We start from the raw sequence: 27800 nt of genomic DNA on the forward strand, positions 1-27800 counted from the left end.
ACTACTGTTATAAGACATTTAGTAGCCTATTACGTCATGTAAGAAATATGTAAATACATGTTATTGCTAGCAATAAAATTGTTAACTGATTTAAGATTTTTTTTTCATGTTCTGACATTGCATGAACGCACCATTTTCTCACTTTGTGCGATCACTGATGTAATAGATGAGCCTGAATGTAACACTATTGTGGATGTATTGTGTTCAATTGCTCACCCTAGAGCTATTAAATATAATTTTTTATATTTACTTTTATAACTTTTTTGCACACTGAGTTATAGTGTTTAATTAGCAAAATCATTTATACTGAACGCACAATATTGGTCTAGCCATATTAAAATGCAAGTAAATAAAATAAATTACAAATCTCTTTTAATTTTAAACACCAAACTATCCAAAAACACACACACAAAAACAAATCAGTGAAAGATTAAAAAAATTGTAGAAGGAAATTTACATGTTTACATCCTGAGAAGTTAATGGCCATTTTTCAGTCTATGCACAACCGATTAATGGGCTTTGACACATTAGCTCTTTCCCCAGAATTCCTCCTTCCTTCTTTGAGCCCAACCTAAGAGTTCAGAGGCCATGGAGCATGAGGCTGCTGATCTAGATGAGATCTGAGACATCTTATCATCTGGATTTAATATGAAAGAGATATTAAAATGTTAAAAAAATATTATGTAAACACAAACTTTTATTTTGGATGTGATTAATCAAGATTAATCTATTTGACAGCCCTACACATAATAGTTAAATTAACTGGTTATATAAGTCAGCAATTGTTAAGGATCAGATTATGTAATTCAAATAACTGTATTTTCACTTTTTACAATGTTTATAGTGTAAACAGTTTACCTAATGTAGTATATGTATTACTGAATAATACTCAAATAATCAATACTGGCAGGGAAATATATGCTCTCTTATGTTCTCCTAGGCTGCATTTATTTGATCAAAAATTCAATGAAACATTCATATTGTAAAGTATTACAATTTAAAATAACTTATATAAGTTAATATATATATAAAAAAAATTTTTTTTTTTTTTTTTCAGTGTAATTTAATTCTGTGATGGTAAAACTGAATTTTCAATAGCCATTACTCCAGTCACAAGATCTTTCAGAGATCATTCTTATATGCTGATTTGGTGCTCAAGATACATTTATTATTATTATCACAGTTACAAATGCGCTGCTTAATATTAATGTTTTAATATTTTTGTGGAAACATTTTGTTTTCAGGATTCTTTGAAGTTCAAAAGGGCAGCATTTATTTGAAATAGATAGAATCTTTTGTAAATAAATAGAATCTTATGTAAAATTATAAATGTCTTTAATATCACTTCTGACCAATTAATATTTAGTTAATTAATCTTTTGAAATAAATGACTCCTGGAAAACAAAAGAAAATCTGACTAAGTAGAATAAGGACCTGAATCAATATAGTGGTACCAAAATAATGCACTGACGTTAGTGGAAAAAAAAAAAAAACACAAAAAAGAAGACAGGAGACTGACCTAGATTATTCTCCCCCTATTGCTGGCGGTAACCTAACCTCCCTCTACTCCTTCTGCTGGTAAATGACTCAGTCACATTTCAATTGCGTGCTTATAGTGTGGCGGTTGTTCTTCCCTTGTATGGATTGGTGATCGCGCAATCAAATAAAGTGATATTTTTGTAGCGCAAAATAAAATATTTGCTTCTAAAGTGCATAAATGACTTTACAGCTTGCTAAGGCTCAGTGTAAATTAAAAAAAGCTGTGACTGGTTGGCCTTTCATAATAAAATTCCCATGGCTGCAACCAGATCTACGTCAGTGGATGCTGCAAGGAACCATACCATTATGCTGAAATTCTGGGTTTCTCATTGTGCCCTGGATTCTGTTGGCAGATGGAGGGACAGCAGCTTTGTGACGATGGCTGGTCTGATGTTTTTGCAATGGCTGGGGTTGTCTTGGATTGGCGGAGTAGTCTGCCGCCTCCTCCTCAGAGCAGGCATCTTCACGCATGTGAAGTGGATCTACAGTGGTCAGACCAGCGGCTGGCGAGGAATGTGGCAAGCTTCCACTCTCAGCCTTTGCAATACAATAGAGTTTAAAATCTGAAGACATATTGTATGACATAATATTGCACATTTGATCTAAGAATCATGTACCTTACTGTGTGGCCGGTGTGGAGAGCCGTCTATGATATGTTTGTAAGGAGAGTGAGGTTTTCCTAAAGGTGGCTCACTCCTCCTTACTCTCCTGGAGGAATGTTTGATCTTCGGAGGAGAGACCAGCAAAGCTCCTCCTATTGAAAATTATAAATAATATTAAAATAAAATAAATCATGTTATAATAAATACTATAAATTTTATATAATTCATGATATGATAGCAAGCTTTTTCTAATAAACAAGAGGCTTGAAGTCAGTTGTTCTGACTGCAAACCCTTTAATCATAGTGAAACTGTTGTGAGATGCCAGAAGTATAGGTTCAAGGTGACAGACGGAAGTACCATCCACCCAGAAAACCACAGCTGTCCAATTTAAACAAAAAAAAAATGTTCATAGGGCGATGAGACCTGAACTTTTGAAAGTGATGTCTAATAGGTTTGATACCAGTGGCTGGAGTAGTCCGATCATGATGTGTTCTTTGTACAGTCTGCATGGTACTGAGTTTGGGAGTTGGCAATCTGCCCCTGTTAATGGAACCTCCAGACCCGTTTTCCAACACTTGCAACCTAGAAAAGATATGCGAAATGTTGAAATGGAAAACTGTCACAGCATGAGCAGAAACATTTTTGCACAAAAAGAGTCATCTTTGTTACATTGTGCCTGGATATGGTAGTACTGATATTTGAGGTTCCAAGCATGCTGGACTTTCAATAATTCCAATTCCAATAATATTCTTGAATTTAAAATAAATAAATAAATGACATGCATATATATCTAAATATAAATATCTAAATATCTGTTTTAATAATACATTTTATTTTTGTATGAATTATCCTTACACATAATTTTTTTTGTTAATATATGAGGGTAAAAATAGACTAGACATAATTAGGGGTTTCCCGACTAAGGATTTACATAGTCGAAATCGGAATTTTCGAATCTTGCCGATATTCGACTGATAGTGAAGAACCACAAAAGATTGATAGTCGAATCATATGTTTTGGGGGCGGGGCAAAATACATTACCAAGAGTCAGGTCAGACATTCGACAGTCATAATTACGTTAACACACAGGGAAAATGTGTAACGGATGCCTCGCAGATACAAACGGGGTAAATAATGTTTTATGTTTTGATTAAAAGATAGTTAACATTAAACGTCAGCGAAACCATACGAATTCAAAACATTTTTTACAATAGTGCTCTCATTATAACGTTATGTGTATATTTATTAATGTTCTGCATTTCTGTTTTGAGCTGCGCGCGCTGAAGATGACCAGTAGAATGAAGCAGCAGGTTTTTAATCAATGGGATTTAACTCATCGTTTATCTCATATAGAATACGCTTCGTTATTTATACAACATAACGTTAATATTACGACTTATAGGCTATCTGCACAAAAATGAACGTGTCTGCGCGGCTCTGAATGAACTCCTTTTGTGGAGTTCTTTTGTCCTTTAGTGGTTCTTCACGCAACAACGTGCAGAAACACAGCAACTAAACTTTAAAATTCACAGCGTTTTATTATAATAGTGTTCTCATTATAATTGTTATGTATATGAGAGTCCCAGTCATAGTTATTAATATTCTGCATTGTTGCCTGTCCTGCTCGCGCTGCGCGCTGACGAGATAATCACCGTAGTACTACAATGAAGCGCTTTACTGCAGCGCAACTCAACCAAATGCATCTTATATGAGATAAATAATATATACACGATATATATAAACCGGCTGAAATGTTTTGAAATCACTTGTACCCTACCTGATCGAAAAAAAAATCCAGTCTTTTACTCTGCCTGTGTCAATTTGAGTCTTGTTAAAGTTTTAAATCCCTGCCGCCAAGATGCTCCTCTGTCGGTCACGGATTATGTAAAGTGAAACTTAAATCTATAGGGGTGGTTGGATTTATTCACGCACGTTAAAGAATTTATTTGAAGCTTCTTTCTTTTCAGATTCTTATTTAAAGCATTATTTTAATAGGCTGTATATTAACTTATTGGGAGAAAACCAGTAGTTCTATGTGAAATCAGACATTTGAGCACCCCCATATAGCCAAAATGGCATGATAATAACACCCCGCGAATATTCGACTGTGAGATTGGTAGTCGAATCAGGCTCCTGCTATCGAAGCATCAAATCTTCGACTATTCGGGGTCACCCCTAGACATAATGAGTCAAAATTAATAATGTAATTGTTTATATTTGTGTGACTATGTTCATTTCTTTGAATTGTAATTAACAAGCTTCCTATTGAAATCAAACTCAATTCAAATTCCAACAAATAGAACAGAAGTCAATTCTTCAATTCTGACTTTTGCCCAACACTGAGATCATCATGTTGGTTCTACTGTTGGCAGGTTCTCTCTTCTCAAAAACAACTGAGGTCACATTTCAGAGGAACAAAAAGCACATACCTTTCATTTCTCTCCTTCATGTCCCCATGCTCATCTTTTGGATTCCCCTCATTTTTTTCAACTTTTAGCTCCTCCTGTGAAATCTCCGACTCATCCCTCTCTCCAAGTCCCTCTTCTTCATCCCAGGCCAACTTCCTCTGCACAGGGAGGGTGGGGTCTTCATGAAGACCAACCTCTTCAGGAGAGCTTCTGCTGGCTGCCACAGAAGCAGAAGGGCTAGAGCTTCCCCTGACACTGCCAGCCCTAAAGAGACAAGTTATGGATTTGCTGTAAACTTTGAACTGAATTGGATGAATTTTGATGTTCAAGCTCTGCTCACCTGGCTAGGTCCAGAGCCTCGATGATAGGGCTGCTACTAGTGCTTCTGCAGGCCTCAGATTCAATGGAGGATGAGGTGCCACTAGAAGGCTCCCACTTCCAGTTGTGTTCTGACAGGATCTGATTCAGGTGCTGCCGAGAAAAATGAGTTCCCCAGGCCCTTTTCCTGTAGGCCTCAGCCTTCTGACGTAGCTCCTGAACCTGAGGAAAAACAGTAGAGTTGTAAATAATAAATAAGAGCCTGGGAAAAAATAGGACTAGACTGCAGATAATATGTTAGGCAGGAAGATTAATAATTTATTGAAAGCATGGACAAAACATTTTTCAGGGCTCAACAATAAGGATTAAGGATGCCTCACTGACCCATTGAAATTTTGGGCCAGTTGACGGAATGGGTTAAAAATCATGTTTTAGTTAGATTAAAAATTATAATTAAAACAAATTATATAAATATACATTTTCACTTCCTTTGTAAAGAAACATAAAATGCAAAATGATGTTGTTAAAAATTATTTAATATAATTTTTTGTGGTGGTAAAATTTATTGTTGAGCCCTGATATTGTCCTTATACATGCTTAATATAAATTTGTTATTGAATCAGCATAAATTCACATTATGCAACATTGTCACATCCGCCTCGAAACCCGTGGAGAATTAGTGTAAATGTGAAGGCAGTCATGCTCCGCTCCTAAAGAGCTGACTCAGAAAAACACTCATGTCCCATACGGTGCATCTTGAATGAAAGTTTTGCTGGAGATGCATCAAAGCACACTTGACACCATAACCTAAAATTAAGTACTTATGTCTTACAAAAGTTACTTTGTTCTTACAGGGTCAGCATGTAACAAAAACTGCTTTGAAGGCTCTAGACTATAAGGTTTACAGTCTAACCAACAAATATTAAGCACGTACACATTAAAATAAAGAGCTGAGCACTGAATTTATTGTCATGACAGATGCTGACCATGTAAAATCAAAGAAATCAGATCAAATTATTTACTAAGCAGCAAAGGAACCACATGAAGGTTACAGTGTGACACTTATACAAATTGGGGGAAAAGTGATGAGAGCTAACTAATATCTTAAATGACAGCTAATTAATCAGTTATGTAATACTACAAATATGAATCTTATTAAAAATACTTTTTGTCCCCCCCTATTTCATTTGTATTCTAGCTGTGTATTATTCTTTATTATTGGCTCCTCTAATAAGATAATATATTTGTCACTGAAGAATGAATGAATGAATTTACTTTTAATTCTAAGCTCTACCTAAAACATTTATCTGTGCTTGTATATAATCAGTGAGTGAGCCAAAAGTCAATACAGGATTACCAGATAGCCGAAAGCAAAAAAAACAACAACAAAACCACAGACAACTTCAAAGTTCCATGTATGCTGACAGATAACATCTTGCCAACTGATCCACCACATGCACAGATTGAACACACACAGACACTTCTTCAAGAATAGGTCCACATGAGATGATACCATATAGTCTAACTTTGAATGATGTCATACAGAACATTTTGTGTGGCAGCACAGAACAGACACACACATAAGCAAATGAAGGTCTCTTTTAAGACAGCAGCAGCAGTGAGAGGATGGATGTAACCGGCGGAACGGTTACCTCATGATACCACTCGTGAAAACCTTCACACCCCTGCAAGATTAATAATACAGACCAGTAATTAGAGAGACTGCCTTTCTGTTTCCTAACAGCTTTTCCACTTTTTTAACGCACCACAGCTCAAGCTTTCATGTAATGTAGTGTCAGAATTGTTTTTGAATTAAGCGTTCATTATCTATGGTCTGTTATTATTTGCTGTCTTTTAAGTCATCCCTTGTGTATATTAATTGAATGTTATTTAACTGAAGGTCTAAAAATACGTAAATTATAAAATATAAAAAAAAAAAAACTTTATCTTTGAAATATATTGGACATTCACCCCATCTCCAGTCTTGTTAAATGCAGTACATGTAATTTGTTAATTTACATTTTCGGATGAAATATTCCTTTGATTCAGTACTTGATATTCATTAATTCATGATATTCATGAACATTTTTTTTTTTTTACTTTTTCAAATTTATTTTTATGCCATATCAGAATCAAAGGCTATTGCATGGGAAGATCAAAACAGTTTTAAATAAAAGAAATAGAAGATGTTAAATTCATTCATGTATATTATTTATATTTTTTACTGGATTAATGGATATTTGTTAAATTCATTATTTTATTATACAATTCTTTTTTTATTTACTTTTTTTTTTTTGTACATTTACCATTTTTTTATGCCAATTAGAATAAAATGCTATTTTCTGTGGACTTTTCCCATAGTTTGTTTTTCTCCAGAAACTCACCTCTTCCTTTGCAGTTTTGATCTTCACCCATGCTCCATCTCCGTAACTATACTGGAGGGGAGAACGAAAGTTGGATTTGTACTCAGTTTTCATTTTCCTGTCAGGCAAACAAAGAGGGACATGGTAAATACTTCTGTGGAATTTGTGAAAAAATCTATTTGACATAATTTGAAGAATGTATAATGTAACCTGTTGTTTATCATATGGACGTCAAAACAAATATGTGGTGCTTATGTGCTGCTAATGCAAAATCTGTGAAACGGGCCTTTTGAGTTTTGTTTCTGTTTTTTGTTTTTTTTCCTAGTCCTGCACAAAAAATACTACAGTCACCTCATAACTGTGGGTGAAGGGTCTCTCAGGGCACAGGGTGACCTCACTTCCTGTTGCTGTCGATGGGTGACTTCCTCTTTGGGGCTTGACTTCCTGCTCTGTTGTCGCTCCTTCTTCTTCTTCTTCTTCTTGTTCCCCTTACTCTGGCATGATGGGCATTTAGGCAAAAGCACATGACAAACCACGTCAAAGGTGCAAACATTTTCGAAAATGTATACTTCCTTACTGTGCAATGAGGACTATGCATATAGAATGTGTAAAAAAATTACGAGGAACTAACAGGTTAGTGAAACTGGTTTATCCAGCTCCATAGTTATGCAGTGATATTTGGAAAGTCTGTGTCCATTGACGTATATGACAAAGCTGAATGTAGATATTTCTGTGTACCTTCTCTGGGGTTGTGTTCTCTGCATCAAGCTGTGGGACCTCGTATTGTTCAACATCTCGCCTCAAGCGTGGTGGTCTGGAAGGAGGTGATACTTTGAAACTTCTCTTGTACTCACTCTCCATAATCACTGGGTTTGATTTGAAGGTGGCTCTGTTGTTACTGTACAACATCTAAAACAGATATGAAATAATCCAAAACACAAAAAATGAACCTGATGAAGGCATTCTGATAACAAGATACTACTGAGAAAGATAGTATTGTTGCTCTTTGTAATTATCATTAGTTTAATAAAAAAAATTTTTTTTCAATAAGCAATTCAAATAAAATGATATATATATATATATATATATATATATATATATATACATTTATATATATATATATATCAAGTAATCATGCATCCACTGACATGAACATCTCTATACTACCATCTAGTGGATAAGGATTTTTTTATTGGCATTCAATTACACAATATTTTAGTACTAATTTCTATCAATATAAGGAACACATCATGTGACAAAAAGCGCTGTGTCCAATATGTCAGATAATCTGGTCAGGAAATATAATAAAGGACTGGATGCAAACCAATGTGTCATGTTAAAAATGATTTTGAATTATGACAATGCTCATAAAAATGCAAAAAAGTACCTCATGAGCAGCTAGCATGGGCGAATCGGCCACAGGCGTTTTCCACATGAACTGCCTCTGGTACTCAGAGCTCAAACGGCCATTCCTCTGTCGCTCCGATCTCAGTCCCGCTCTTTTCCCTAGGCCATGGTTAATCTAATAGAAAACACAAGCTCTGAATAACTGTAACTGCAGTAATGATGGTATTAATAACTAAAAATACTATTCTAATTGTTATACACTAATTACAGAGTTATAAATGATTTTGAACATTTTTTAAATGTTTATAATAAAGATTTTTTATTACGTAAAATTAATTGTGGTATAGAAGCCTTATATTTTGTGATAAGGTATCAGAGAAACGGTGACGAAAAACTCCAAAACAGTCGGTAAAACCTCAGGGGGGAAAACATGCTCGTCCACATACTCTGGTCAGATATTCTGTTTATTGAAAGGACTACATATGAACAGAACTACAAATGGGCCTCCTTAAATGTGTTGCCATTTTGCGTTATTGTTATTTAAAGTTATTTTCCACACTCATTTATAACCAGACTCACTCCATTCTGTTGCTGCTGGTCTGCAGCAGGGGTGGATGTCTGAGCTGCTTGCTCCTCTGCCTGTAGTTGTTGGGATGGTGCAGCGGTGCCCTCTGGTGGCACGGGGTCTCTTGGGGCAAGAGGGGTCACTACTCTTTCTGCACTAGAGGCTCTGAGTCTGAGCACAGGTGTGACAGCTGGAGGAGTGACAGGCCTACTCTTCTCCTGACACTGTGGAGATGGATCATGCCCTTCCCATCGGAAAGAACTGGATATCTGAGGTGGATAAAATGGCACTTTCCTCTTCGATATGAATTGGGGTTCCCGAGTAATTCCTTTAAATGCAAGAAGAAAGATCAATCAATTCAATTTTAATTTATTGTGTGATAATCTTTTTAATTTTAGTAAGGCACATCTATCAACACATCTATCTATCTATCTGACTATCTATCATCTGCCATTATCAATCAATCATCTGATATTATCTATCTATCTATCTATCTATCTGTAGTCTGACAATAAAGATCAATCGTCAGACAATATCTATCTATCTATCTATCTATCTATTTGTCTGTCTATGTCTTTCTGTCTATCTAGGCTATCTATCTATCTATAGTCTGACAATATTGATCAATCGTCAGACAATATCTATCTATCTATCTATCTATCTATCCATCCATCCATCCAGTACATACTTGACTGGTCAGAGCGCAGTCCTGCCAGTCGCATCCTGCGATGTGGAGAATCGCTTCTGGATCGTGTTGTTCGACCCTTGTATTTACTTAGATACTCGCTGATTCCCTATTAGAATTAAAACATACAGAAAACAAGTACACTTTATAGCATAAGTAAAGCACACTTTACATTTAGTATGTTATACAATCTGCACATTCAAATGAGCGGTCTGGGAAATGATATATCTTTGATTTATTAGAAAAGCCCTGCTTAATAACTAGTTCTTAAGTGACAATTGTATAATCTTGATGCCTTTTAATCCGCGCACAAACTTCTTCAAGACATAACAGGAAGTAACATTACCATAGACTGTATAAAAACAGAACGTTACCGACGGTAACTTGTAAAGGGTTTACCGTTTAAGACGCTTCTTAATAAAATCACATCGTTTCTATTTGTTTTCAGCAAAGCGTAAACTATATATTACACGGGTTCGTATTCATGTATATTTAGTTACCTAAATGTAAACACCCGAAATAAATCTCAAAACTGAAAGCATTTCTGCAGCCTGCAGCGCGCGCTCTCTTTTCCTCAAACAAATGAAGTCGCACGAGCTCGTGCACCTTCAATCTGGTCTAACTGACAATGTTATAAACAGTTTCCAGTGGATGATAATTTAATTAATTTACCTTAAAACGCACAGGCATTCTGAGCCAGTGGTGACTAGTGCACAGACAGGTCCGTGAACAAAAGAAGTGTTTTTGTCTCACGCTTGGTGGAGTAAGATTAGATTCGGTTACAGGCTTTGCCGTTACCTTGGTGAGGCTGCAGCGTCCCTGGATACGCGCATGCGCACTGCTGTAAACCGATTTGTTATGACGCTTTACTGCACTGTGTGTGTGTGCGTGCGCGCCTACTTGACCATATTTTGGGGACAAATTTTTCACCCAAAAGTGAGTAAAACCTGACAAAATTGACAACCTCATTTGTAAAACTGGTATAAAAATAAAGTAGGCTAAACAACGTTTTTTTTTTAAATTGTAAAAATGCAGAAAGGTCTCGTGTGAGGGTTAGGGGTGGGTTTAGGTTAAAAGGTGTATAACTATCTAGTAGTAGTAGTAATAGCAATAGTAGTAAAAAATTATTATGATACTCTCATTGGTCAGATTTGATTTTCTTTGCGGAACAATTTACCGTATTGTCCCGAATATAAGACGATGTTTTTTTCTTGGAAATACATCTGAAAAAATGCGGTCGTCTTATATTCGGGCCAATACGGTAAATATATTAAATTGGGGGAAACATTTTTTCTCACAAATAAAAGAAGTATCATTTCAACTTAAAATGTATACAAAAAGAGCTGACATTGCTATATAGCTTACATAACATGCTCTTTTTGTTTAAATTCTACAGAAACAAATTTAGGTAATGTCATTACTCTCAGATTATTTTAAGTGATATTGTTGCCTTTGTCAGATGTAACATTCAGTTCATCTGACAATTATTATATTTGGGTATTTTGCTTCAGATTCCACAAAAGATTGTTTTCCTATGTTGATTTTACATTTATGAATGCAGATTTTCAAACTGTAAACCTGACGTCTCTGTCATCTGGGAATAAATTGAAAATTACTTAAATATGAAGAAGAAAGCCATGTTCCTCTGCTTTTGGGTTCTCAATGTAAAATTGTTCTGTATTACGTCAGTTTGTAGTCAATGTGTTTTCTGCAATAAAAGTGTAATTAATGCTGCATTTAGTCTACTAATTTATTACAGTTATTTATTATTTATTACAATTATTTATTATTACATCTGTTGTTTGTTTGTTTGTTGTTTGCTTGTAGCTGATACTGATTATTGTTGTTTAAACAGCAGATGGTGGTAAAGCATCCCGTAATAAACACAGATACATTATAATTTCGCCATCACTACTACTTAAATGTGTAACGTAGTTTAAATAGCTAGTAACTTTAAATTACAAGTAGCGTAATGAATGGCTAAATGTCATCAATGTCTAAACCTGGCATTACTTAAATTTAGGTAATCCAACCATTAAAATTCGAGGCTGCTACGCCATTCATCACTTTTACAAATAATGTTCAGTACAAGGATGGCAGCAGCACCTTTCCGCGAGAATTTGCGGGTCTCTCAAAATTGGGGACGTGGCAAGACGTGCAATAAACTCGAGCAATGCATCAAAAGACTTTGAAGCCTCGGCGCTGATTGGTTTTCAGATTTACTGTAGCCAATCAAAAGAGAGTGCGGTGAGTCGCGCGTTTTTAAACAACGGTTTCCATTACATCCGGGGTTCGTTGTGCTGAAGTGGCCCAATGGCAGTGGATGGACTCCACTGTTTGGGCTGTGATTGGATCGCTGCGTTACCCCAGCCTGAAAAACGGTGTGGCACAGGGGTGTGCAGAAACCAAAGACGCGGTATTATATCTGGGATTCTCGGCCTCGTATTAAATCTAGGTATGTTTGTATTTTATAGACGGTTTGATACTCTTTTGCATGTTTGGTCTTTAGTAATGTGATTGACCACTGCATTGACTGACCGTGTACATTCATAACTTTTACAAATAATGTTCAGTACAAGCATGGCAGCAGCACCTTTCCGCGAGAATTTGCGGGTCTCAAAATTGGGGACGTGGCAAGACGTGCAATAAACTCGAGCAATGCATCAAAAGATTTTGAAGCCTCGGCGCTGATTGGTTTTCATATTTACTGTAGCCAATCAAAAGAGAGTGCGGTGAGTCGCGCGTTTTTAAACAACGGTTTCCATTACATCCGGGGTTCGTTGTGCTGAAGTGGCCCAATGGCAGTGGATGGACTCCACTGTTTGGGCTGTGATTGGATCGCTGCGTTACCCCAGCCTGAAAAACGGTGTGGCACAGGGGTGTGCAGAAACCAAAGACGCGGTATTATATCTGGGATTCTCGGCCTCGTATTAAATCTAGGTATGTTTGTATTTTATAGACGGTTTGATACTCTTTTGCATGTTTGGTCTTTAGTCATGTGATTGACCACTGCATTGACTGACCGTGTACGTTGTAATGCCGACTCACTTAAAGTGACAGTTAGTATTGAACGTAAAAGGGATAGGTTACCAAAATAATAAAATTTTGTCATCATTTGCTCACCCCAATGTTGATATAAATGTCTATGACTTCCTTTCATCTGTGGAAAACAAAAAAGGTTAGAAGACTGACAGCCCCAGTCACCATTCACTTTCATTGCGTCTTATTCCATGCTCTAAAAGTGAATGGTGACCTTCACATCTTAAATGTGTTGTAAGGAAACTTTTTTTTTTTTGCCTGTGTTTGTGCTGCTCAGATTATCGTGATTATATCTGTCTTTTGGTTAATCACTAGTAAAGAGCTATTGTGTACTTTGAAAGGCAAGAACATCTTATTGCCAGGTAAATCCTAATCAATCTGTTTATAAATTTGTCGTATGTGATTTATTTCTGGTGTGAATGATCTCTAATTGAGTCTAAAATTACATAATTATGTTTTTGTGCTAATTTTGTTGGTGGGTCTTGGGCACTTGTCATTTTCACCTTTTTTTATTTCCCCTTTTATTTTTTCCCCATTCTCTGGAAACACATTTTTGTTCATGTCGACGGTGTTTCCTGTCAGAAATTCTGCCTGATATTTTGCCAGTGTGGATTGTTCTTTTCCCCCTGTTACACACATTTACACTGCCCTTTAAAAGTTTAAGGTTAGCAATTTTTTCCCCCAAGGAATTCATATTTTTATTCAGCAAGGACTTATTAAATTGGCCAAAAGTGACAGTAAAGACATTTATAATGTTGCAGGAGGTTTCGATTTCAAATAACAGCTTTTTCTTTGTATTCAGCATCAGCAGTGAATTCTGGTTTCCACAAAAAAAATTGAGCAGCACAGCTGTTTCCAGCAATGGCAATAATACGAAATATTTCTTGAGCAGCAAATCAGCATATTAGAATCATTTCTGAAGGATCACGTGACACTGAATACTGAAGTAATGGCTGCTGGAAATTCAACTTTGACATTACATGAATAAATGACATTGTAAATATATTAGATTAGAAAACAGTTGTGTTGAATTATTGTAATAATATTTCACTATATTACTGTTTTACTGTATTTTTGATCCAATAAATGCAGCCTTGGTGAACATAAGAGACTAACTTTTGAACGGTAGTGCACGTCACACTTCTTAGTCAAACATACAGTGTTTACATTCACTGATTCAAACAGACCCTGTCAACACATAAAATTTTGTTTGCACATTGGATTATTTAAACATCGCCACATTAGAAATACCTGTGATAAGTATTTATTTTAGTTTAAAAGGGATTTGGGATGTATATATGTTAATATATGCTCTCTCTTTCACCAGAGTTTATGTGATGAAGATGGAGATTAGGCCTCTGTTGATGTGCTTTGCTCTGTGCGTGGTATACGCCACCAGCAAACCCACAGAGAAGAAGGAGCGTGTCTTCCATGATGCACCACTGAGCAGCAAGGAGCATGACGACGGCACAAACTTTGACTATGACCATGATGCCTTCCTTGGGGAAGAGGAAGCCAAGACGTTTGATGACCTGACCCCAGAGGAAAGCAAGAATAGGCTTGGGTAAGGATTGTGCTGAGTGTTAAGGGGAATTTAGTAGTGATTCGCAGCAACAAGATGACCGGAAGTCATTCATTTTCATTGAGAGTTGGTCGTTTCAATATAAAATAAACGATTAAGAGAAAACACACTCTTATAGTTAATTTATATCCGTATGTTTTTGCTCTTTTTGTGCTGCCTTTCAGTAAAATTGTGGATAAGATCGATGCAGACGAGGATGGCTTCGTCACAGAGGCAGAGCTGAAAGCATGGATCAAAAAGGCTCAGAAGAAGTACATCTATGACAATGTGGAAAGACAGTGGAAGGATTTTGACATGAATAATGATGGCATGATCTCCTGGGACGAATACAAGAATGTCACTTATGGCACCTACCTTGGTAAAATTGCGGTCTGTTTTTATAAACCAGGTTAAAGAATTGATCACCCAAAAAATAAATTAACATTAATTAATTAACATTTACGCACACTCATGTCGTTCCAAACCTGTATGAATTTCCTTCTGCTGTGGAACACAAAATATATATTTTTTGTTTATATAATGAAAGTCAACGGGGCCAGTGACGTTCATTTTATGAACAAAAACACTTTTTTTTTCTTTAAAATTGTAGAATTTTTCTTCAAAATGTGTTCCATAGAAGAAAGAAAGTCAAGCAGATATGGAACAACATGAGGGTAAGTAAATAATGTCAGAATTGTCATTTTTGTGTGTACCCCTTAAAACATTTAAAGGTGAATTGTGTAGTTTTTACATCACTAGCATATCCAAGCAGAATTACAATAAGTGTTTTAATAATCATTTGTTCTATCTGTGTTCTTATAGATGATCTTGAGTCTGATGATGGCTACAACTACAAGCAGATGATGGCTAGAGATGAACGGCGCTTCAAACTGGCTGATGGAAATGGAGATCACATCGCTGACAAAGAGGAGTTCACTGCTTTCCTCCATCCTGAGGAGTATGAGCATATGAAGGACATTGTTGTGTTGGTGGGTCTGTTATTATTGGCAAGTCGGTTCTATACTAGGTTAAAGTTAATGTGAAGCCTGTTTGTATCCCATTTAACTTCTGTAAACTCATTTCTACCCTGAAGTCTTTTGTGCTCACCAAGGCTGCATTTATTTGATCAAAAATACAGTAAAATCAGTAATATTCTGAAATACTATTACAATTTAAAATTACTCTTTTATATTTTAACATATTTTATAATGTAATTTATTCCTGTGATGGTAAAGCTGAATTTCCATCAGCCATTACTCCAGTCTTCAGTGTCACATGATCCTTCAGAAATCATTCTAATATGCTGGTGTGGTGCTCAAGTAACATTTCTTATCATCAATATTGAAAACAGTTGTGCTCCATAATATGTGGAAATCGTGATACTTTTTTTTTTCTTCATGCCTCTTTAATAAATAGAAAGTTCAGAACATACAGCATTTATTTGAAACAGAAATCTTTTATAACAATACAAATGTCTTTACTCTCACTTTTAATCAAATAAATGCAACTTTTCTGAATAAAAGCATTAATTCTATGCCAAAAATAAAAATCTTACTGACCCCAAACATTTGAATGGCAGTGTGTAATAGTGGTAAAATGTTGGATGAGGCATAATTTTATCCATTGAGAATTGGTGACGTCAAATGAAAGTTAATGAAAAAGTAAAATGGCAAACTTTCTTTTCCTTCATAACGTGCATTGATGCATTTTGCTTAATAAGACCAGGAACATGTATGAAGGACATAAACAGGATCATTTAGATTTTTACATAGTTACTAGGCTTTGTCTGTCTTTTCTGTAACCTGTTTCACTAATCTTTTAATTTTTTCATTAGGAAACTATGGAGGACATTGATAAGAATGGTGATGGTTTTATTGGCCTGGATGAGTATATTGGTGAGTGAACTACAGTATTAGATATGTTTTAAATTGGAAACTCTCTTACAAAATCTTTTAAAAGCTTTAATGTGAGTCAGTGTGAATTGCATAATTTTAATTTGTCAGTATAGCTCAACATCGGTTGAATTTTCTTGAATATCAGGCGACATGTACAACCACGAGGATGAAATGGACGAGCCAGAATGGGTGGCAACCGAGCGAGAGCAGTTTTCAGAGTTTAGAGACAAGAACAAGGATGGGAAGATGGACAAAGAGGAGACCATGGACTGGATCCTGCCGGCCGACTACGACCACGCAGAAGCCGAAGCGAAGCATGTGAAGAGGTTTATTCAGAGCTAGATTCAAGGCAGTTTTATACCCGTTGCTTCTGATCTATGATCAGCTCCCCCTGCTGTTCACAGTCCTGCTCATTAGGATACTGTAAGTACAGAAAGCTCTCAGAATGGCTTCTTCTGAGGGATTATACAGATAGGTATAAAATGCATGTATATATTCACACATGTATATGTGAATATGTATATAGTTTTATACATATAAACACATTATAAACTCACACAGTGTGTAATTGTCTTGGCACAAGCTTTGATTTTAGAGCCATAGGTCATGATCTTCTCAAGGCAATATCCTTTTTTTCTTTCAATATTTATTTAGAAAAAAAAACTTGTCTTATTCAGTCACGCATCCATGAATTTTTTTTATTGATAATAAGATGTTTGTTTTCTTTAATAGACACACTCTCATTGTGCCTTTCACTGCATTTTTTTATTTGATTTGGATCTTTAGATTAGGGCTATATGGCTAAAACTTCAAATTGTTTTGGTTTGTAGGGTCCAATCGAACATGTTACTGAATAGTTTGTTGCTTTCAGCTTCATTATTTGAAATACACTGTCAATTATGAGAAGTTTGCAATATGTTTGCTATGTTACAAACATAACAACGTACTTTGTGGTCCATTAGTCTTTTGAATGCATTTTATTTTTTCTTTATAAAATGTTTTGGCACCCAGTGGCTTCAGGTGACTTCCTTCAAGTGGTGCCATTTCAGCACCTACAGATTGTATCTTGAAAACAACAAATTGTCAATAAAACTAAATTATGGCTGAAATTTTAATTATTTTCATGTCAGTATTTTACAATAACAATTTGTTTGGTTTCGTTTTATCCCAGATGCAAAGTTCATTTTTGCTTATGTACCTATTCTACTTACCTATTGTAAGTTAACAGAGTAAATATAATTTCAAAGTAATATGTATTATGTTTAAATCTATCATCCTGCATCAGTAGCCTTTATCAGTGTTTAGTGTCATTGATATACTATTACAATTTTTATTAATATTTTGAATTCATTTTAATTTTTATATTTTCCACTTTTAATTTTAATTAAAGTTTTAGTAATTTTGTTAAATGTTTTCATAATTTTCATTAGTTTTTATTCATTTTTAGTAGTCTATATATGTTTTATTTCAGTTTCAGCTTTAGATATTTTAGTACTTAATGCCTTGGCAACAAGCTGAAATAAAAATATAGTTATAAAATATTTTCTTTTATTTCAGTCAACGTTTATTTTATTTCAAGTAACAAAAATAGTTTTTTTTTATGTTTTTAGTTTTAATTTAGTTTTAGTTAACGATTATAGCCCTGGAATTTATCAACCGACTTTTCATTTACTGACTAATTACCATTTAATGATGAAACAATGTTGATCTTCCCACCGATGGGATAAAGGCTATTTAGGTTGATTAATAGAAATTAACAGGTACAAGAAAAAATGCATCAAACAATATAAATCTTTATCCATTCTAAAATCCGGGCACATGTACAAATTCATGCACACCGTATGTCTACTTACAACAAAACATGTACAGAAGTAATATAGATACAGATATTTGAGATCCAATGTCATGAAGCCAGTGATTGGACAAAAGCTGTCGCTCATGATTTGTTACCATCAAACTTCCAGTGAACGGATCCTCCGCTGCAAACAAGCAGATAGACTTGGATAATTCCCTTGTGATCTTGTATATCTTGGCTAATCCAGCCAGAAAGCTGGGCTTTAGTAAGTTCTTTAGAGAAGACGAGAGTAAACCGCTTAGTTATGCTGTGCTGTTTTGTCGAAGCAAGCCGTTTTGATTGGTATGGGCTTTTAGGTTACTAGTTTACTGAAGATCTCATTGTGATAGAATAAATTCTACTATTGAAAATTTTAAAAACAAAATCAGGAATTTCCATTTTCAGTTTGCACAAGTCCATTCACATCAGAGGATGTCTCATTTTTATTTATTTTATTTGTTTTATTTTATTTTTATTCTTTTTTTTAATATTTTCTTGTGAAAGTTGAAAATTAAATATTCTACTTCATCGTCAATGCATAATGCATTGTTTTAACATGAAATCGCAATGTTTTTCATTACAAAAAAATCCATTACCAGTTCCATTACAAAAAAATTTCATTACCAGTTCTGCAAAGAAAGGATGTTAGGATAACGCCCTCCGGTTTGGCCATCCAGCGGACTGTATCTTTGGGACAAAGGGACTCCCTCGACCCTTGACAAGATGTAAAGGCGCTGACAAGATGTAAAGGTGCAGGATTTGAACAATCAGGGGGAGGATAACAAGAAAACAGGTCCAGAAAAGATGTAAATGGGGTGTGGAATATTTTATGCGGACACAGAAGAGGTTTCGGTCTTGCTGGAAACCTCTGAGCCCTCATCAATCTTCTTGCCAAATACAGTCTCCATGATGCAGGCGTTGAACTGGAACACAAAATGACTGAGTATTAGCGTCTGTCTGCATGTGTAGTGTTGTTATTCAATGCATATGTGTTGTCCATCTCACCTGTTTGTTCAAGAAGGCGTAGATTAGCGGGTTGTACATGCAGGAGCTCTTTAAAAACAAAGCAGGGATGGCCACCAGACGGTAATCCTTGTTCGCATCATCAGCATAGGCAAAGCACATGGCACTAATGGCATAAGGGCTATAGCAAACTATATAAGAGCCAACCATCACTAACCACTCTGGACACTTCCTTCTCTGCCTTTTGGGTGGAGGCTGACTCAGCCTGCTGGCCTGCAATCTATGGGTAAATGCTGAAACAATTCAAGCTTGTGAAATATATTTTTATTCTGATAAAGCATTCACACATATTCTGCTTTCAGTCCTGAAAGTCCTACAAATTTTAAAAGTGTGATTTCTGGGAATGTTAAAGTCATATATATTACATATATAGTCATATATATTACACACACACGCACACATATTATATATGCAATAAAGTTTAAAATAATACTGAATTTAATTACTAATTATATATTTAATTATTTTAAAGCAATACTGAAAAAAATATATCTGATTGGAAAATTCATAGTAATTAAAATCATAAGAACTCATGGAAAAATCATGGTCATTTCTAAAGTAAATATAAATTACTGTAGTTATGCTTAATTTTCAAATATTTTACCTTCTAGATTTTTCTGTGTGAACATGATTGCTAAAAAGAAGCATTTTCAAAATCTGTATCCAATCGGAAAAGTAATGAAAACAAATGGAAATTTATTGGCTAGAAATTGTGAGATCCCTGAGGAAATATTTGACAAAATTGCCAACATTGACAACGATTTGTGCTTCATTGAATTGGAATCAAAGAACATAAAGTAGACTGATATAATTAGTTAAGCATGCGCAGAAATTGAAATCAAAAGCCAAAAAATTTCATTATAATTATTAAATAATATGTAGCCTATAATATTATGATAATCCTAAATAATATTGCCTGAATACACGCAATAAAGTAAATCAAATATTTACTTGAAAAAAATATATATCTACAAATGTTTATCTACATTTGTCCACAAGGGTGTATAAAAGCAAAAAGTTGGGATACTTACAGCACGTAGGGCTCCCAGGAGCTGTGAGTAGGAAAAGATGAGTATGGTTATTGGCATGATGAAACAGGTGACCATGAGGAAGTAAGTGTAGCTCTCTGAATAGTACTCCTCGCTTTTTGTGTACCAGTCAGGTCTGCAGGAGGTGCCGAGACCCTCGGGAATGTATCTGTCAATTCAAATATATATAAAGTCAGTCCTTAGAATTACAAATGCATGATTCCAAATATTTTGCAAAGGAAATTCACCTGCTCCATCCCCAGAACGGAGGAGTGGCACAACCAACACCTATGATCCAGGTGAACACCACGGCTCCGGCAGCCTGGCCTTGTCCGAACTTGAAGCTTCCGAAGGGTTTGCAGATAACCACGTATCTCTCGAAAGGCAGGACAGCCAGTGACCATTCCGTCACAAGACCTGTGAGAAAAAGACATCCATCAGCACACAATTTTCACAGCAAAGCCATAGAAGAACCATTTTCTGATTCCCCAAAAAAACCTTTCAGTGAACAGTTCTTGAACTTTTTCTTAGTGTGAAGAACATTTAAAAAAAATTAAGAACCTTTTTACACTATAAAGAATGTTTTGTGGCTTGGAAATGTTCCATGGATGTCAAACATTCCTCATGGAACCATAGATGCCATTAAAAACGTCATTTTTAAGAGTGTCACGTCTATGCCATTCAAAGTTTGTCGACTCTCCGTCTTACCCGCAATTGATCCCATAGCCGATTCCATCGCACAGAACGTATGACCAAGGAAGTAAGAGGAATACTTGGCTTACGGAGAAAGTGTCAAAAATGAAGCCTGCTATAGGGAGATGTTCACCAGAATGTAATTGAGAGGCTGTCAGAGTTTCTTGTACTTCATTGTAACAAAAATGACAATGGCGTTCAGAGGCACACCCACGAAAAATACAAAGCCCATGAAAGCTGCCTGCAGGTAGAAAGCCCACTTGGGGGCCAGGTGGTACTGTGGGCCCTCGAAGGGGCTGACTTTGGAGAGGTTCATAATTTAAAAGGCCCACACATCCATGGTTGCGCCTTTAGTGGCCTTGTTCTTGCACAGTGTCCTGGTGGAGTCAATGAGCAGCCTGACTGGCCAAATACTGACGGGATGGCCTTTTATAAAATCCTCAAAGTCTTGCCTGGTGTGAAAAGTTGGGGGTAAATGGAGATGAAAAGGAAGATAATCCTCCGGGTGATCTTCCGGACATGTTGTTGGGATAATCTGTCCTGTCCATGCAAATTATGCTCAACACCCCCTGGAATCTCTAAGCACATGATTAGGCAACACATGTTGCTCTACAAATGCAGAATATCACATGTTTTAGATTGTATTTGAGCATAAACAACAGGGTGCATGCAGCATGTTTAACATCTAGAAAGACACTTCTAAAACACCATTAATATTCAGTGATATTATCTTGAACTGGTATTGAGCTTGAACTGAATTGAGCTATTGTCTGCAGGAGAGAAGTCAAATTTGTTTCTTAATTGACGAACTTCGCAACATTGACACAACTGAACAGAATTTAATAAACTTAGCATTTAACTTACATAGTAAACAACCCAATGAGCCCACATATTGGTTCGCATTTGGCCTGTATTTTGCTTTCCAATAGCTTTAAATGAAGGTTTCAGATTGGTAATGAATCAATTAAATCAAACTATCTTGGATCTTCAGTTCATGTTTTCTCATTTAATGTGTCGATCTGTGACCAGATCTGGGGACATCTTGATTGACTTTTGTGATTTCACATAAGAGAACTAATCAAAATAAGGATAAACGAACCAGTTTGCAAGTTATAAACTGTTGGGCCCAATCACTGAGTCTCCTTTAGTATTACTTTACATGCAAGTCCACAAGCAACACATATATCAGAGGTAAACAGCAATGAATAACATTTTTTTATTTTTTTTATTTACTTAATTTGAATCATTTGGCCAGTAAATTAAACGAGTTTAACACTTAAAAGTATAACATATTGTATACATGCCTCAGTCAACTATAGTTAGTTATTTCACAATTTGCAAATCACTTGTTAATCTTTAGCCTATAGCCTAAAGGACACAGTCATTTTTGGTGTTATGAATCGATGCTATAGTTGAATCCTGATTTCTGAAACCTATCTGCCTGGATTTATTTAAGTATGTCTGGTAATTCAACAACAAGTTGTCAAGTTGTTTTTCAGAGGATTGTACGATTCTTTTATGATTTAGCTTTTAAGATTTAGGTTCAATGATCCCGCAGTTTTATTGTCTGATAAGAAATGTAAGAAGTATCAGTATACTGTACGTTTCTGAATTGGCTAATGCTTTAAAGAAACTTTGCTTGAAAGGTTTTGAAACTTCTAAAGTCTAACACCGAATTATCTCTGTACTGAGTACTAAAACACTTTCCTAAAACACATGGAAACCACATGGAATGTAACATAACAGGTAACCTATAGCATTGGTCTAGTTTTTTTGGGCCAAACAAGGTTGTTAATTCTTGGCTTCCATTTCATGAGCAGCAGTATAAGCAGGTGAAAGGCAAACCAAACTCTTAAGGTCCCCAAGCACAAGGATGAGCCGTAATCTGGAAACAAGATTTACATAAACCAATCGCTAAAAATCCCCACAAACCATATTGATCATGTCACAGAGGGATTACGTCCAAACTGGCAATTTATCTTGTTAGCTAAGACTTAGATTGTGGGTCAACTTTGTTAACTTGGGGAGAAATAAAGAGTGTTAAACTGTAAATCCAATACACCCGGCCTCTTTTTTTTTACACCTCATTTTAGTTCCTTCATTTCTCCTCTGAGAATCTTCCCTTCCCCTCTCTCTCATTACTTTTCTTTGGTTTCGGCATGGTAAGTATTGTTTTTATAGGTTACAAGCGTCTGGTTAATGATATTGATTCATTATAACTTATAAAATGAAGAAATTCATCATAGCCTGATAATTTATTCATTGCTAATGCTAAGTAACGCCTCTTTTGGTTTTGTAAGTTCAGCTTGTTTATTTTGCGTTCTTTATTTGCATAGACAGAAACAATCAAAAGCTAAATTTTGCAGTTCTGTTTAATTGATTGTTTGTAGGTCTTTAATTTGAACTCTCTGGGAGAAATATGTTTTCTGTTTATATACATAGATATACTATGGATTATGTTAACATAATCCACACAAATTTTGTAGTATTAATGACCGGCATGTTTGACAATTTACTTATTTTAGTTTATATTGCATTTTTTCCCCCTCCAACTTCTTGATGAAATCAAATGTGCTACTTGTAAAAGTTGAAATAAGAATGCACTTATGTTTGTGTCAGATATTTTGTACAGTGTGTTGATTTTGTAGACTTATAAATGTGGAATGATCTAATTCATGAAAGGCAGAAGCCATCCATTGACCCGGGTTTGTATTGTAACCAAGCTATGTATCTGAGTTGCATGGGTATGATACGACCTGGGTTACAGGAAGGTAATGGACATCCTGGTAATTATAGAGATGAACTGCGTAATGCACCTTTATCAACTTCATATCAGTAAATGATAATTGAACCAAATTTGTTTAAATTCATTGAATGTGTGTGAATAAAAATAGATTGGATTTTTGATATTAAAACTGAAATATACATGTATGTGTATTAAAGCCATCTATATGGAATTTTGCTGCTTGGATGATCTTTTTTATTTTAGTCTGTTATGCCAGTGTGTGAGAGAAGCATGTGTATGTGAGAAGAAGAAAAAAAGAAACAAAAAAAAAAGAGAAAAGAAACATGAAAGAGGGAGACTGGGAAAAAGACACTCAAGAGGTTGAAACTTGTCTGCAAAACAAAATATGATCTCATGATATTTTTTTCCCCATATTATAATATATTTAAAACATATTAGAAAACAACTAGCTATCAGCTAAAGCGATTTTTTAATTCCTATTCCTACTTGTCATTTCACATAAATTAATTGCATTTCTATATGCAGAAACTAGTAAATTCAGTAATATGATAAATGTTTGTAAAATATTCTATTTAAAAATGAATTATAGCCTACTAATGTATTAAAAATATAGCCTATTATTTTATTTAAGCACAGAGTCATTCTCAAAACAGTGAAATTTGTAGGATTTGTAGCAGGCTATTCAGATTAGTAGTGATGTAACATTGAACCGAGGCATCAGAGCTCGTGTCGAGAATAAATGGACGTGCCAGGGCTGCGTTCAGCCCCGACAAAACGGTGCAAAATGTTTTTTAAACGGAAACGGTGGTGCGTTGAACACACTGTTCTGATGACGCAAGAGTTGCAACTATGGCAGCTGAGAAGGCCATTCTTTGTGTTCTTTTTGAAGAATTTTCGGAGCCTGATGAAATCGGTATAAATACGTGTTTAATACTGCAAAATACGCTCGATGTTACAATAACTGCCCTTGCCGTCCAGAATAAAAGAGAGCATCCCAATCAAATGAAGGGATTTGTGGAAACTGTGGTTCCTAATTATTGTGATCCAACATTTGCCTCGCATTTCAGGATGAAAAGACAAACATTTCAGGTGAAGGATAATCCACTTCTTATCTCCGAGACTGTGTTATGCTCTATATGACCTTATTATTTTTATTGTGAGTATTAGGCTTATCATTAATGCTTATCACTGTTGTTGTGCTATGATATTGTAATATTTACCATTATATAATCAGAGGGGTATAGAAAAGTTTATGAAAGTGTCACTCCATATCCCCAGATCTTACTTTACTAGTAAGTTTTCATTCAGACTTATGCAATTACATTTTTAAATACCCAGTCATACAAGTAATATGAAGAATACAAATTATTTCAGGAAAATAAAATATTTGCCATATGCAATTCATATATGCGTACATTATTATTATTCTATTACATCATATTGATATTCGTACTGGCATTTAATGCCACAGTTTAATGGGTAAATGAATTTATCAGAGAGAGAAATTCAACACACGCACACACACTGTTAGGTTTTTATTTTTATGGAATATGTGGTGGCTGCTTCGTCCTACGCAGCTTCTTTCACAGGCTTTTGGCTGCTTTATTTTTACTAACCACCAGATGGCGCTTTTTCCGACACTCTCAAAGCTTTGAATCTTTCCCCAGAACAGTCTTCAGTGCTTCATGAGGCTTCATTTCGCCCATCACTACAGATTAGTGTTCAGCATCTATGATTTGTTCAGTGACTGATTCTTATGTGCAACTTGTACAGCAGAAATGTAGGTCATAAAGTAAAAATAGCCTATTAATAAATGTAGGGTTAATAACGTAATAAAATATGCTATTAGACCATTGTTTGTCGAACAACCAATGTAATCAATAAAGTGTAAATTACTAGCCATATAATATAGATAATAACAACAGCACAGCAATACTGAAATACACGAATGAATTGCTTTTATTATTTAGTTCTTTTGGTGAATCAACATTCAGGACGTCCAGTGTAGTCCGATTCCCTCACGAATGACTCTTCTGAACCGGTTCTTTTTAGTGAATCAAAACACACCAGTCGGGGCGGGTACTGACCGAATTCAGTTGAATTCTAACAAGTAAAAGATATTTTACCGTATCTGACTTGAAATGAACCAGAACTTCTACTGTGTTATGCTATGTGTGGCTTATTAAGACTTATTAGACTTAAATCAGACACTTGACTGACTGTTTAAATAAAATGTAGTTTATGTATTTTATTGTAATCAGTGGTATTTTATTGAATAAATAAATCTCACTTGTTTGGTTTAATATTTTAGGCAATCTATACTTTGGGACTAATTAACAGGACTGCATTGATCCCGACTCTAAAAAAAAAGTGTAAACATACCTTTTGAAAACATTGTATTTAATTTAATTAATTTCTGTTTTGTTTTTTGTTTTTACTTCTGTTCTGCTGATTGCAGTAAATTAAATAAGTGCCTTTCCCCCTAAAGTGTTTCTTCCTTGAAAATCCTAAATGAATCGAAGCGTTAATCGAATCCGTCACCTTTTCATGAGCGTGACCCTTAAATGGTGTGTAGCAGTGGGTGTGTCTCTAATGAAATTATCCACGTAACAAGTATACCTCGTCATATACTCAAATCACAAACGTTAAAATACGTTCATTCCAACCTGTTCCTGTTCAGAAGAGGATATATTTCCAAGAACTGCACGAATAGCGCGTTATTATTATAAAATCGCTGTAGTCCGGACTCATTTTAGTTCCTGTGCCGCGGTTTCCACACGGACTTGTTTGACAGGAGCGCCGTATGTCTGCTTGAGATGGCGGCCAGATCGGAGAACGCGAGGGCCCAATAAACAGTCAACCTGCGCGTCTACAACCTTCAGAGAAGCGCAAGCCGTGTTATTTACCCCATATCTACACCCTCTAGAAACAGAAGAACGCTATGGAAGGCGGGAAACCCACCCTGCCGCTGGTTTACCAGGCCGTGCAGGCGCTGTATCACGACCCGGACCCTGCCGGCAAGGAGCGCGCCTCGGTCTGGCTGGGAGAGCTGCAGAGATCGGTGCGTTCATGAGCGGGCCTACTGCGCCACAGCACCCTCGCCCACTAATAAACATTAACGATATGCACTGCATTGCAAATAGTGTCCGTTAAGGCCGCAGTGAAGCTTTTTGAACCATAAACAGTAGCTGTGTTGGGAAGTGGCGGTGGTCACATGTGTTTGGACTGTTGTCGGGGTTTATTTGTATCCATTGCTGAATCCATTCAGCTGTGGTTTGATGGCTTTAGATCGAGTTTTGGGTAGATTTAAGCAGCAAGTTTAGCAGAAAATAGGGGTTATCATCTAGACCACCTTGTTAGTAAGCTGATGACTGTGTTTTGAACATGTTAGCTAGTTCCTTGTTGGGCATTAGCTGGTTGACCATGTCCCAAAAACCAGCTTGTCCACCGTATAAACCGGAATAACCAACTAGTAGCTATTATTTGCTGGTTTAAGATGTTTTACCATTCTAGACTAGCTAGAAACCAGCTACTGTTTTAAAACCCATCTAGTTTAAGCTGGGTTTACCAGCAGGGTAGGTTGAATTCAGACTTTACTGATTTGGATATACAGCTTTTTTTGAGCATCATTAGAATTATTTTAAATATTGATATTATAACATTAACACTGCAATTGTAATTCCAGTGTAAATGCATTTATGTTGCCTCTGCTGTTTTGCCCTTTGAGTTACTGGTTCTTCACTTAGTTCCACTTCAGCAAAGTGTAAGATTAGTGATAAGGAAGGTGTTAAGATTGTTGGGGTTAAGAACAACGCATTTGTTGCTTATTGCAGAACTAAGTGGCGCAATATTATGTTAATAGTGTGAATTGCATGGCTTCACATTTGACACTTAAAGGGATAGTTCACCCAAAAATGAAAATTCTGTCATTGGGGCCTTTCGCACCGCGGGAGCCTTTTCATAGTACCAGAACTAATTGTGGAACTACCCACTTTTTGCCGTTTTCGCACCGCCGGAACTGGGTGCGATTTTAGTACCGGACTGCCTTTTTCGAGAACCAAATTAGCTCCTACTCCGGAGCAGGGTCTAACCAGCACAACTGGTACTAATCGTGACGTAAGTAGACATTGATTGGCCAAACGCGTACGAAAAC

General features: G+C 35.8%; 4 protein-coding genes across 4 annotated transcripts in view; 2 read left to right on the top strand and 2 right to left on the bottom strand.

The window, feature by feature from the left end:
- Nucleotides 1-455: 455 nt before the first annotated feature.
- Nucleotides 456-10736, bottom strand: mdm1 (Mdm1 nuclear protein). Its single transcript, XM_016574633.1, has 14 exons — nucleotides 10729-10736; nucleotides 10627-10666; nucleotides 9832-9937; nucleotides 9158-9471; nucleotides 8619-8753; nucleotides 7970-8140; nucleotides 7583-7725; nucleotides 7253-7349; nucleotides 4891-5090; nucleotides 4572-4814; nucleotides 2603-2724; nucleotides 2157-2293; nucleotides 1842-2076; nucleotides 456-637 (listed from the first exon to the last, which is right to left on the bottom strand). Exons 1-14 carry the CDS (start codon nucleotides 10734-10736, stop codon nucleotides 528-530), a joined length of 2061 nt encoding a protein of 686 aa, XP_016430119.1. The 3' UTR covers nucleotides 456-527.
- A 1897-nt stretch (nucleotides 10737-12633) lies between these two features.
- On the top strand, nucleotides 12634-16665 carry calua (calumenin a). Its single transcript, XM_016574634.1, has 6 exons — nucleotides 12634-12768; nucleotides 14195-14431; nucleotides 14614-14807; nucleotides 15251-15417; nucleotides 16263-16323; nucleotides 16469-16665. The coding sequence occupies exons 2-6, from the start codon at nucleotides 14205-14207 to the stop codon at nucleotides 16663-16665; spliced, it is 846 nt and encodes a 281-aa protein (XP_016430120.1). The 5' UTR covers nucleotides 12634-12768; nucleotides 14195-14204.
- A 2242-nt stretch (nucleotides 16666-18907) lies between these two features.
- On the bottom strand, nucleotides 18908-21241 carry LOC107757232 (ultraviolet-sensitive opsin). Its single transcript, XM_074560240.1, is given in 8 exon segments — nucleotides 18908-19080; nucleotides 19163-19334; nucleotides 19336-19400; nucleotides 20212-20377; nucleotides 20457-20625; nucleotides 20917-20972; nucleotides 20974-21017; nucleotides 21020-21241. Coding segments are annotated over 8 exon segments (990 nt in total). The 3' UTR covers nucleotides 18908-18984.
- A 5031-nt stretch (nucleotides 21242-26272) lies between these two features.
- Nucleotides 26273-27800, top strand: part of tnpo3 (transportin 3) — a 15545-nt gene continuing 14017 nt past the window's right edge. The window contains 1 exon segment of the mRNA XM_016574711.1: nucleotides 26273-26708. Within this exon segment, the coding sequence (XP_016430197.1) occupies nucleotides 26589-26708 (120 nt within the window). The 5' untranslated portion in view covers nucleotides 26273-26588.

The sequence above is a fragment of the Sinocyclocheilus rhinocerous genome, unplaced genomic scaffold, assembly GCF_001515625.1.
Source record: "Sinocyclocheilus rhinocerous isolate Xijiao unplaced genomic scaffold, SAMN03320098_v1.1 scaffold1164, whole genome shotgun sequence".
NCBI lineage: Eukaryota > Metazoa > Chordata > Actinopteri > Cypriniformes > Cyprinidae > Sinocyclocheilus > Sinocyclocheilus rhinocerous.

Excerpts from the sequence above, each read along its gene's own strand:
- mdm1 (XM_016574633.1), bottom strand. Across the intron at positions 7,350-7,582 it reads CCTTCACCCACAGTTATGAG|GAAAATGAAAACTGAGTACA; the intron begins GTGACTGTAGTA and ends TTTGCCTGACAG. Across the intron at positions 638-1,841 it reads CCCAGAATTTCAGCATAATG|ATGATAAGATGTCTCAGATC; the intron begins GTATGGTTCCTT and ends TATTAAATCCAG.
- calua (XM_016574634.1), top strand. The coding sequence starts at position 14,205 with ATGAAGATGGAGATTAGGCCTCTGTTGATGTGCTTTGCTCTGTGCGTG. Across the intron at positions 14,432-14,613 it reads GAAAGCAAGAATAGGCTTGG|TAAAATTGTGGATAAGATCG; the intron begins GTAAGGATTGTG and ends GCTGCCTTTCAG. Across the intron at positions 16,324-16,468 it reads TGGCCTGGATGAGTATATTG|GCGACATGTACAACCACGAG; the intron begins GTGAGTGAACTA and ends CTTGAATATCAG.